Source organism: Micropterus salmoides, unplaced genomic scaffold (assembly GCF_014851395.1).
Source record: "Micropterus salmoides isolate LMB-PRFRI ecotype aquatic unplaced genomic scaffold, ASM1485139v1 Ms_hic_scaffold_8, whole genome shotgun sequence".
Classification (NCBI taxonomy): domain Eukaryota; kingdom Metazoa; phylum Chordata; class Actinopteri; order Centrarchiformes; family Centrarchidae; genus Micropterus; species Micropterus salmoides.
In genome coordinates, this window is record NW_024044570.1 from 28,255,634 (window position 1) to 28,268,268 (window position 12,635).

Here is a 12,635-nt window from a genome sequence, read left to right on the forward strand (position 1 = left end):
CTGCAATAACTTCCTGTTTAGATAGTTAAATGATTTTGATTTGACAGTGCTACAAATGATTCCTGGCAACCAATTTATACATTCTTAAAGTCTTTACTAGCTCCAACATTTCTGACATTTTAATGGTGCAAAGTGATTCAGTAAATCACTGGTCTGAAGGCTTCACGTAGTTAGCGAACTTATATTTATAGTAATGAATTTCTGAATAGCTTCAACACAATCTAGGATTGAGGAATAATAATAAATTTCTATAAGATTGAAATTATTTAGGACTGCATATAACAATGTGCCATGGGATTGTACAAAATCTGACTATGCATATGTTAGAAATGTACACATTCCAGTAGCCTTTAGAGGATAAAATATTACAAGACAGTGCTATGTGCAATCTTACAGTTGATTTTGTGGCAAAGAAAATGAGACCTTACATAGCTTCATTCCTGCAGTACACTTCAGATGACTGTGACTGTGCTTAAGTACACTTTAAGTACAACTGCTTAGTACACAGATGCAGTGGTTACTGCGAGGAACAGATCAGGTGTACCATAAGCATTCTGCTTTACTTAACAGGCTTACCTTTAAGCCTCACCTTTTACCGCTAATCTAGCAAAATGCATGCAGCAAAATGTGGTGTAAAACAACCAATTTGGAGGTGGCAATTTGTCATAGTTAGTCTTTCTTTCTAAAAGGTTTACTGTTGCATTATGCTTTCTGCGTTACTATTGTGAGTGCATGAGTGGGTTGCACTGTTGCTCTCACTGTTGTGGTCACAGCTCTTATGCGCTTTGTTTAATAAGTTGGCAGTGTCAGTCAGACAAACTCACCATGTGGTTCGACTGTTGACATGCAAATATGTCTCTCTGTTTTTATCCTCCTCCATCTCTGCCTCTCTCTCTCTCTCTCTCTCTCTGTTTTTATCCTCCTCCATCTCTGCCTCTCTCTCTCTCTCTCTCTCTCTCTCTCTCTCTGTCTCTCTCCTTCCACATTTCTTTTTCTCTCAATGAGATTAGGGAGCGGTCTTGAGGAATGTGAACTATAATTTTCCCAGACATTTTGAAATGAATTGGACTGGACACTTCAAAATATTCTGATGCGATCGAAGGGTGTCTGAATGGGGGTGAATATCTAATAGGGTGAAGGGTGTGGAAGGGGTGGGTCTAATTGATTTTTCTTTCTCTGTTGTTTTTCTTCCAATGCCCCCCTTTCATAACATTTAAGGCCTAAGTGTTCCCCCTTAAAAAAGGAAATAAAAGTCGAGAAACACTTGGAGGCACTGGAGACTCAGATATTGGTTTTTGCAAATCTAATGAGACTCTGGCAGCCCTGGTTCACCTCACATGAAGAAGTGGATATAAAAGAGGCAATTCTCCCCCTCTGGCTAAAAAGTCAAAGCCCTGACATGAAAATACATTGCCGAATCAATTCACCTCAGCTCTCTCGCAGACACAAGCTATGAACTCATAGGTCAGGAACAGATGAAAGAGAGAATTAGGTAGAAAGAAGAGGAAGCGAGAAAGAGAGGGATGAACACAATATAATCATTGTACCTGAGGTTGGCTGGGTTATGAATGATTCACTTCATGTTACAGCTTGCAGAATTAGCTTCAATACCACACGGCGCTCCTTCAGAGACTCACAGAGGGACATTTTTTTATGAATGACATAAAGAATGACACCTGCTATGTTACATATTCTTCTTGATGTGTGTTGGTTGCTGTAGTTGTTGATGTATTGGAAACTCTCAAACATGGATGCACACACATATGCATACTTTTGAATGTAAAGTATGCCTGACAAAATCACACCCAGCATAATGTTCACACATCTGTCTACAGCTGCTTGGAAAAGGTCCCGCATATACAGTATAAAAAAAAAACAAAGTTCCTGTGTATATATCAACCTCCTGACACTCTCTGGTTGCACTACATGAAAAACAGCTACCTGTGCCAGAAAATTTACCTATTTCCATTTCACAACACCAGACAGAAAGGAATACATTTGCACTCAATCCTGTTTTCGCAGTGTATATGAATGACCTAATGGAGTATCACAGCGATTCACTGATGTTGACTTATCTTAGGTCTCCTCCAATATTGTAAGTCCCTCTGGGTAAAAGCGTCAGCCTAATGTGTAAAATGTAAATTTAACAAACTGCGGGTAACGAGGACGAATCAAATGGGACACTGGAAAGAACAGTAACCGCTTTCTTAACCCTTTCTAATTGCTGAGAGGAGACGACGGTGACAGCGGCATTGCATCAATGTGAGATACAATACCAAGGTCCTGGAACTGGAACACGTAAATGTTAATAGTTACACCTGTATTTGACAAATCTAAATATCAGCTGTGAGAAAGGCGCTAGGCTGTATATAGAGATCAGATACTTGGTACTGCTGTTCACATTCATGTTGCCTCATCCTGTTGGCAACAAACAGCTTCTACATTTTTCTAGACTTTAATTTTTGGCAACTTCAGATTTGGGGTTGACAAATCCCTGTTTATATCTCTTGTTAACTGTTTAACAGATGTACCATCAAATGTACCAACAAATCTTTCATAATACATGAGTAAAACATGAGTGCAGTCTGGAGCAACAACTTTACACTCATGAAGAATTAATGATGCCTTTAAGCAATACTTGATGAGGATCAACAAATAATTCATATATCTTTAGAGCAAATATGACAACTTTTTGGGTTCTTAAAAGGGTACAATGTGCAGTTTACATATTAATGTATGTACATGTTACGTACTAGCAATGGAAATCTACATTTATAAATAATAAGGCCTCTAAATGTTCATTGGGGTACAGTGATAGCTTAGTGACTTTTGTCTTAAGAAAGACATACCCCTTTGAATACCCTTGAGTTCATATATCAGTTCAAAGATCAAAAACCTTTTGCAGGCTTGATCTGAAGGCAGAAAAAAGCCCTTGCACCACACACATCACTCTGGCTTGAGGTCTCTTCAAAGGAAGCTGTGAAAAAGCCATATTTTTACAAGAGTAAATAAGCCCCTAAACATCCTGTCTCTATAGCTGGTAGGGGATTAGTGTAGAGCTGGAGAAGGAAGAGGAAAAGTGGCTGTCAGAGCGAAGCGAGGGATCAGAGAAGAGGAATAGTGTGGACTAAAACCCCGGGAGGATGGAGGGTAAATTAGTGGCATCTGGGCTGGGAGTTGTTTTGTTGTGTTTAATGGTAAATGCTTTGTTTTTACTCGACCCTCTCTCTCTCTCCTTTACTCTTTGAATTGAATTATTGCTCTTGCTCAAATTACAGGGAAACAGTGAGAGAAGCAGTTCTCTGCAATGCACTACAACTGGAGACAAATCTGCTGCTGAAGCCCGTAATCCTGCACGGAAAAGATTTTGGCATGCGGTTTGAGCTTGTAGACCTTCCTAAATTGAGCACATGCAGGGTGAATTGGCGCAGTGTAGGATGAAATGGGTCTGTGTGTGAGTGTGTGTGTGTGTGTGTGTGTGAGAAGAAATAGAAATATGGGTAAGAGCATAAGCATCCACTTCCCCAGAGATTTCCATTTTATCACCTTATTTCACCCGTATAAGCCAAATTCACACACACAGGGCAAAAACATATTAATCTCCAAAGTCCAGCAATGTCCACACCTCCTATATGTGTAAAATACACATTATTTACATACTGGAAAACATATTGCCTCCTGCCACAGATCATTAACTTTGAGGATTTCATTTTTTAGCAAAGGTGGAGCTGCAACAGAGAGATAGTCTATGTACTGTGGAGAGCACATCAGTACACATGTACACTGATAGGGGGCAGTGTGGTCATCTGTGTTGGATTGCCACCTGTGAGCAGTATTAACAGCTAAAGTGGAGCAATCCTCCTTGTAATTACTTCTAAAATTAGGAATCATTCTTATGAGTAGCTGTCCTTTTTGTGTACATCCACAGCCTATAGCAGCACGTATTGACTGCACTTAGTTTGCCCAATTAGGAAGTCTTATCTCAGTTGAACAATGGGTGCTTTCACATGGCCATTTAACACCCGGGATCTGAGTGTGTATGTGTGTTTGTTGTGTGTGTATGTTGTCTTTATATATCTGCAAACGTTTGCCTCTACAGGAATGTAGGATAATACTGTAATTGTTCCCTGCTTTATGGTAATCTGCGTGGTTGTGTGTGTATGTGTGTAGTGGATGTGTGTGAGAGTCTATGGCGCATTGATCACGAAAGACAGGCTTACAATGGAGGGGGAGTGAAAGTAGGCCCCTGCAAAGCCCTGGGATTTAGTTGCCAATCCTGCAACAGCAACAAAGGTCTCGTACGCATTAGAAGACACAGTATATGTTGGCACTCTGCACACACAGGCACAGGCCTGCCCTCCCTCTCTGAACTGCAGGGTTACATACATTATTTAGTGTTATATGGCCCAGAGCTAGGACAGAAAGCCAGTGAGGACGTGCCTCTGCTTTTGGCAGTGTTGCTAAGCTGAGGGCTGCCGAAAGAGTCGGTGGAATAAGTGTGGAGGTTGGAGGTACAGATGGAACGGTGTGATCTGGCTGGGGCCAGTGACAGCAAAAATATAGTTCCCCACCATATTAACAAGCAGGCTACACAACCCACGCCTCATTTTAATTCTTTTGGCTTTCAGTAGATTGATTCAAGTGTCATTTTTATGGAGACTCAGACTAATTTGCTTCTTTCTGCCTTGTTTGTAGGAAAAATATACAAGTATGAATCACTTCAGTTGTTTTAAGGAAAATAGATGGAATCAGATGGAATATGGAACTGAAGTGCTTGTTTTCTCTCTCCTCTTATAGCCTCACTCAGAAACACATCAACCCCCCCCCCCCCCCCCCCACACACACACACACAACAATACTAAATGCTGCAGAGTCTGTAGATTAGATGACCTCTAGAGGGTTTTAAACAAAGGATGCAAAGAACAACATGCATGCAACGTGTTACATAACTAAACTCTTCAGACTAAATGTTTCCTTGATTTGCCAAGGCGGCGTAATTCCAGTTTGGATTAAATTCGCTGACATCCTTATTCTGCACAGAAATCTTATTGACAGTGAAGACGTCTTGTGTCTCACATGCTGTTAGGTTCAGGCCAAACTTTTTTAAACCATGGTATAGGGTCCCTGTCTGGTTTGGGTTTATTTGGCACCATTGCCCCATGTGGCAGCTTTTTCTTACAGATCCAGGCATTTCAGTATACAACAGTTTGCTTCTGCTAGTCACAAAAAGAGGTACACTAAGTAACTTTCATGTTATAGTCAAAGCTTTGGTCATCTCAGACTGAGTTATAAGCTTAGATGTAACAGCATTTGTCAAGATAAATCTTTTCACCAGGGTATACGGTATATGATTTGTGTAAAAAAACCATAACATAAAAGCTGAGCTGCCTGTGACAGAAGTCCTTGTAGCATGTATAACACTGTCTAGCCTTCAATGCTGTGTGCCTAATATGCAATTAGCCTACTTAGACAAGTCTTGCTGGGTTTAAATGCTTAACCCATATAATAATGAATAAATAGGGAATAAGCGCCCTTCTTCCACAGATTCCTCCTTGCTGGAGACCCGATGACCATTGGCTGGCTCCCCTATAATCAGGACAAACCCCAAAATACTCCCAAACAGGGCAGAGGCATTTTTCCTGCAGTCGCCATGGAGTAGCTCCTTTTAGTGTGAGGAGGGAGTGTGTGGCTGAGCGAGAGACAGCAAGTGGCAGGTGAACGCAGTGGAGTAGAGGAAACAATTGGAAGTGAAGTTTGGCAGTAAATGAACATTGTAGGTTACGGTTTATTGGTGAAAAAAGGCTGTAACTGCTCAAGACCAAAGTAAAGCTCCCATGAGTTGTTTCCCAACTGCTGGAAAAGTATCTTGCGTCTCCAAGATGCATGCAAAATGTTTACTGTAGGGAAGCATCCTGGTTCTGGTTATATATTGAATGTTTCCTGTCTCATGCTTTAAGATTGACTTTTTCAGCATTTATCCAAGACCACAATCCTTCCCTTAAAGGGGTTAGATCTAGTTTTTTTATGAAATTAATACATTTTTACTTCCTATTTGTGAATGGGTTGTAACCTCATGTAAAAATGAACCATTTGCCAGCTTTCTCATGTTCCCACTTATGCTGCTTCCTATGCGAAGAAATCGGGTCAGATTTTTGGCGTAATCCATTGATTTACTTCATGTGCTCTCCCGAGTCGCTTGACTACTGATTCTGATCTGTATACACAGCAACAACACCGCAGCTAAAGAAATCGAGTGCGCTAACACCAAAAAATGACACAGAGTCCAAAACAAACTCTGCGTAAGGATAAAAAAACAACAAAAATGTGTTGAAGCCCGTGAGGCCAAACAAGAATAAGATTAACATTGGGTGAAAACACGCTTAACATTGGAAAGGTGTTTGAGTCATGAAGAGATCTCTGCCTTGTTTTAATAACCAACCCAGAGTTGGCTTTCATCCTATTGGACAGGTAAACTAACATTACTGCAAAGCATGTGAAATATATTGTGATTCTGTGTTTAAGTTGGCTCAAGTTAGATAATGCAATGCTAATTTTATCTGTTGCCAAACACTAAATACACCATAACTTCACCAGGTAACAGCATCCATATTACTATCATGTGTACTGGTCACATATGTCAAACTGTTTATTTTAGCCTGCAAGGAATGATGTAACGGTACAAAGCTAACGTGGAGCGATTGTTTAGGCTATTGATGCAAGGCAGGGTGTCCAGCTAACGTTAGCATCTGACGTTTGCTTTGTGACGTTCAATTTAGATTTATTATCATTTTACTGATACTCAGATAGATAGCTTCTTCGAAAGTCTCAGTCACTGTAATTTATGTGACCCACATAATATACAATAATGCAACATAACGGCGCAGGATAACACCACAGTGGCAGACCTGTTCATTACAGTAATGTTACTTATTGCGGTTAGGGTCAAAGTAACTGTTATACTAAAGTGTGGCAAGAATCGCATAATATTCAGTCTGGCTCACTAACCATTTAAGTTATAATCCAGTAAATTTTAACTATGCTGACAGAGTCTCTCGGGTGAAAAAAAACGCCAACATATCATGTCTGCTAAATGCAGTCAATATAACGTTGCCATGTAACGAGTATGTATTTTTAACATTCAGCTAATAAAAATACTGCAATGTAAGTGTCCAGCATTTTGTCTGATGCAGTTTCTTGTTGTGTCTCTGTTTTGCATTGCTCGTTTGTTAGTTTGAGGATGCGCAGGAGCACACATTTGGAAACATAGTGGTTGCAATCTGAAACCTCACTGCTAGAGGCCACTGAAAACTACACATGGCCCCTTTCAACTAAACATAAAAGTAGTTGCCAGAAGCAGATATTAGGGGGAAGCAAATGAAATATGTTGACATGAGACTAAGAGTTAAAACAGAGGGCAGGAAAGGTAAGAATGATACAATTGCAAGGAGCCAGAGAAATTAAGAAATCTGGCCGTGCACACCACTGTGGCCTGGTGGGCAAAAGCAGAAAAAAACAGAAGAGTTTAATCTCCACACCTTTATTCTCGTTTCCTTTCCCCATTCTTCCCCTCTGGCTCTTTCCATTTTTCTTCCCGTCATCTCTCTCCACGCAGGGTCAGAGTTCAGCTTGGAGATAAGGGGACTGAAACAGCATCCTCTCTGCCTTTCTGTCAGACTATCTGACTATACACTGCAGTGATCAGTCCCCTCTATCTGTCCCCCAGCACAGGTCTCTGTGATGAGCTCAAGCAGGAGTCATCTCTCTGGGCGCTCCCTTGTGTGTGTGTGTGTGTGTGTGTGTGTAGATGTTATGCATCTGTGTTGTTGGAACCTCTGTTGCCCAGTTGTCTCAATGTGAGACACACATGAACACACACACGTCCTTGTTTTCCTCTCTCTGAAATCTCCAGCCTCCATCTCCAGGGCAACACCGCACACTGTTACGTCTGTGCTGACTGTGCAAGCAGGCTTAAGTCCGAATGAATGGACATGTACTTGGTAACGGAACCAGGCAGCCCAAAAAATCTGTCATCTGGAGCAGCTATTTGGTTAATGAATGTCACTGTCTATCACTGCACTATTTACAGTGTAGTAACGAATGCTACTGTTGTGAAAGACATCTGCGGGGACAACTCTCCTAATGTAATCTTGGCATGTCAACTAATTATCAAGCTTTGTAGCAGAGACACTGCGGCTGCTACTATGGCAACCGTAAATAACAAAAATACTTCTAAAAAGGGAAGCGTGAAAAGCTAACTGACTGTTCCAGCTGGGATACTCACAGGATCGCTGCCATGAAACTTTCTGAGAGGTGGCTGCTCGCCCGAGAACGCTGACGCAGCATCAGCTTTCGCTCATGATTAGTGTGCCACGGCGAAACCGCGACTAATGGTCTACCAACGCTGGAGTGGGGTATGCTTATGCTGTTGCTTGCTACACATTGTCAGTTTAATTTAATACTGTGTGTCGTGTGAATCAAGAGTTTTTAAGAGAAGTTGCAGGTAAGTGCTCAAACCGCATCATGAGAGATAAAGATGATGAGTTCTTCTTTGTTCTTCAAACAGCGCCTTCCAATACACAGCAAAGTCCTCTGCGATAAATGAGTGCTTGGAAAAAAGATAGGCATCGATAGACAGATTGATCCATACCCAGAGAAAGATCGATGGGTCATGCTAGATGCTGTGATTCACAGATACCCAGAGAAAATGAGACGCAGAGATTCTGCCTGCAAGCAAAGGATTATGGGGAGAGTGAGGATGTTTGCTAAATAAGAGAGAAAGCAAAAAAGCAGGAGATGTGGTACATGGGAGGAAAAACAGTGGAACAGAGGGCCGAGGGATCAGAGACAGGAAATGGAGAGAATATGCAAGAGGGAGTGATCAACGGGACATGAGAGAGGGAGAAAAAGATGTTCAGATCAATGGAACAAAACAAAGACGAAAGGGAAAGAGAGCTGGAAAGAGTAAAGAAGAGATGACTGTGATTTTTCTGATGGTCTTCAATGAAACATTTCACAGTCAAACACAAATCAGTAGGAAAAAAAAGATGATATAATTACACCATTTCTTAGGCTTAAAATAATTCCCCCCCCCCTCTCCTTTTCCCATTCATTTTTTCTTTTCTTTTCCCCTCTTATTTCTTTGTCCTCTTCTTCTTCTCTTCTCTCACCACCCCTCCTGCTGTACCCTGCCTCAGGCGCACAGTGAGCCCAACTATAAACTACAGAGAACAAGCCCAGATGGGAGAATGCGATGTAGGGGCCTTAAAGTTGCAAATTATTTTTCTTCTCACCAAACTAGCTGTTGGACGTCCTCCATTACGTTTTTGTTGTGAATGAGTGGGGCTGAATTATTCATGCTATCGCTAATGGCTTAAATGAGATATTCAGAGTGAATTCAAGTTTGACTTCCTGGGGAGTGCCCTAGGCATGGCGGCAAAAAATATAGATATGTGAAATGCACAAGACATACTCTTGCAAAATGAATACAAAAAGCACACTTGTCAAATGCATGAAGGGATGCAAACACTTGCACACCCATAGGACTTTTTACTATTCACTCAGTACAATTAATTGCATCCCCTTAAATGCAACTCTCCTAAAAGTCAGTACCATTTGACATTTTGTCTGTGTTAATTTCTCATCAAATTATAAACTGGAAGCAACATACCATATTATTTTAGAACATTGAAACAGGGATAACAATAAAACATCATCACATCACATCATCATTTTTTCTGTGCTGTGGTTTTGATGGTACTTACAGAGTAGGGCGAGCAGGAGTGTGGCGAGCAGCACGAGAAGGCTGGCGCGGTGGGAGTGGGCAGAGCTGCAGTGCATCCTGTTTTTCTTACAGACGCACACCTGAACTTTGACCTCTGTGTTGTTGGACAAAGGGGGCACTCCTGAGTCAGTAATGAGCAATGGGAGCTGGTAGTTGGCTTTCTTCAGACTGTGCAAAAGCATGATCTGGGAATGTGTGGCTGTGGGGGACACAGAGGAAAAAAGGGAGGTTTAATAAAGTGGATGTACAACAATCCCCCAATCTGCATGTATTGTCCATCTATTCTCCATTAACAGCTGCCGATTTTGCAAAGCAGAACTAAAGATGTGTATTAAAATGCAAAACTCACATGCCTTAAGTTACTGTTTGCCAAGCCACAACGGAGACAACAATAATTGGCACCACTTAAGTTGCAGAAGATTGTTACATTTTGTTGCATCACACTTGAAAATACAGGAGCCAGTTCACTTCTTGCTGAAATGTGCCATGATATGCAAAGCTGCACATTTTACTCTGCCACAGCCGTTAACTCCAGGTGAGGTGACTTTTAGGTTTGTATGAAATTAGAAATATTTCCATTGTCAAACTGTGGGCTGTGTGCAATGTCACAAGGCAACAGTAAACATTTCATAAATGCTGAGGCCTTTCTTTGTACAAATCACCGCCAGCTCTCTGGCTCATCAGTGTATTTTCACATCCAGAGTGGGGTGTGAGATGCAGAATTTCCCGAAGTTTCTACAAACCTTGATCAGCGTGCGGGAGATCAACAAACAGCTGACTGTCAGCACTCTCTCAATACAACCAGTTTGATTTATCTTGATGATATAATTGTGTTGATCTGCAATTAACATGTTAAGTGCTAACACACACAGATGAACGGCCATAAAGTGTCTTAATATGGTGTTATTCCACCACAAACCTCCAGGACAGCTTCAGTGTTCCTTGGCAAAGATTTTTTTTTAATCTCTGGAAATCTACTGGAGGAATGAACATCATTTGGTCCCACATGTGTACAAATGGGATAAGATCTGATGAATGCGAAGCCCATAGCATATCATTTATTTTCATAATGCATTATGTTTCTTCACTCATTTATCCAGGTTCAACGTTTAAAGGAATAGTCCGTCATCTTGATCTTCTCATCTTACTCTTGGCAAGAAAGCAAATAAGGTCATTTCCCAAAAGGTTAAACTATTTCTCTAATCTTTCCCCCATCTGTATGTTAAAACTGACTAACTTTAACATGTCAAATAAAAAGGATTTTAAAAAATGTGATTGACCTATGGGGGTAAAAATGTTGTCTGAAAAAATTAATAGTGTGCTTTTAAATGTATCTGTAAGTGTTCACAAAACAATTCATGAACAATTGTAGGATTAAAACAAGTTGTATGTCAAGACAAGAAAAAAAACTTACTTTTATAGAGTGATACACTGTCGAGGTATAACAACCAGCTCTCCTACCTCTGGTTCCACAATCATCCACAGACACACACATGCACACACAGCCGAGGCGAGCACAGTGCCAGTCCATTTCAGTGGGAGCGGGCTCTTTCTCTGCGGGCCCTATCTGTCTCTTCCAGCGGTGGTGATTGAGGAGTGTCTGTACCTCCCTCGCCCGCTGTCAGTCACAGCTAATACCTCTGGGCAGGTTTTAGCTCTGCTCTGTCACTCAAACACACACAGACAGCGCTGCCGGTCATGCAACCCTGAATCAATGTCTTGGTTGTCTGTCTATCCTCCTTCCCCCACTTCCCTCCTTGTATCATTTTACTCATCGTACTTACTGTGTGATCCATATTAACATCTGCAGTTAAGACTTCCCTGCTCTGCATTCAGCATGGACAACCGTGTGTGGCAGGATGTAAAATTGTACTTGGGCGAACTGACCCTTGAATATTCTTGCAATGAAATACACTGTTGTGCTTTGGCAGCTTTCCCTCTTCTTAAACCTTCCTTTTATTTGTTTCTTTTTATTCATGCATAACCCAGGGTGTTAGCAACTCTTTGAGAAAGAACTCTTGGTCTTGGTGAAAAGAAAAATTTTGAGGGCATAATAACAGCAAAACCATGTACACTGAAACAAATTTTGTGGTCTATTAAGGTTAAGGTGGACTTTTGGTGAGACATAAACATCTTTAAAACTCCATTATTGTTACTGTTCGATTCAGTTCAGGAGCATACAAATCTAATTTCAAAATAAAATACTTACAGTTGACTCTAGTAACCTTCCATGTTTTATCTAGGCCGGGCTGTTTTCCTAGTTCAATCTTAAAGGGTGCGGCATTGGGCGGGAGGTCCTTGTCCCGCCCTCCAACTATGGCCACATTCATATCATGGGCGTCTTCACACACTCGCGCTACCGATGGTACCACATAGGGGGCATTGTCATTGAAGTCTTCCAGGTGAATGATCAATGTGCCGGTACCTGTGGCTGGAGGGCTACCTGTAAACATACAAAATACACAAATATTAGGACATGAAAAAGTCAGAAGTGTTCATTGATTCACTCTGCAAAACTGCATAGTGCTCTACTGCATGCTCATCATTATACAGAGAATGGGAACAATAATGATCCGGGCAGATGTGAAAAGGGCAATAACGCAATGTGGCTGCATGATTATTCTAAAGTTAATTCCCCCTTAAATGTTTTTCCTTCTGCAACGTCAAAATGCGTTCAGCTGAAATGCAAGAGCAAAGCATGACCTGATGCTTTTCAAAAAACAAAATGTAAACTTAACAAGATCCATCTTGCTCTTCTCTACTCCGCTGACCTAATTTAACCCATACAAAACAAAAACATTTGTCATTTTAATGTCAGAGGAGCATGAATCACAGAGGCTCATGTTTTGCAAAA

At 41.1% G+C, this 12,635-nt stretch overlaps 1 protein-coding gene across 3 annotated transcripts in view; it reads right to left on the bottom strand.

Moving 5' to 3' along the window:
• cdh13 (cadherin 13, H-cadherin (heart)) overlaps window positions 1-12,635 on the bottom strand; it is a 338,083-nt gene that overhangs the window by 24,981 nt on the left and 300,467 nt on the right. For all 3 annotated transcript variants that reach the window (XM_038706579.1, XM_038706577.1, XM_038706580.1), the window contains 2 exons: window positions 11,991-12,224; window positions 9,762-9,980 (listed from right to left, as the gene is read on the bottom strand). In XM_038706579.1, coding sequence (XP_038562507.1) covers window positions 9,762-9,980; window positions 11,991-12,224 — 453 coding nt within the window. The remainder of the gene's footprint in view (window positions 1-9,761; window positions 9,981-11,990; window positions 12,225-12,635) is intronic.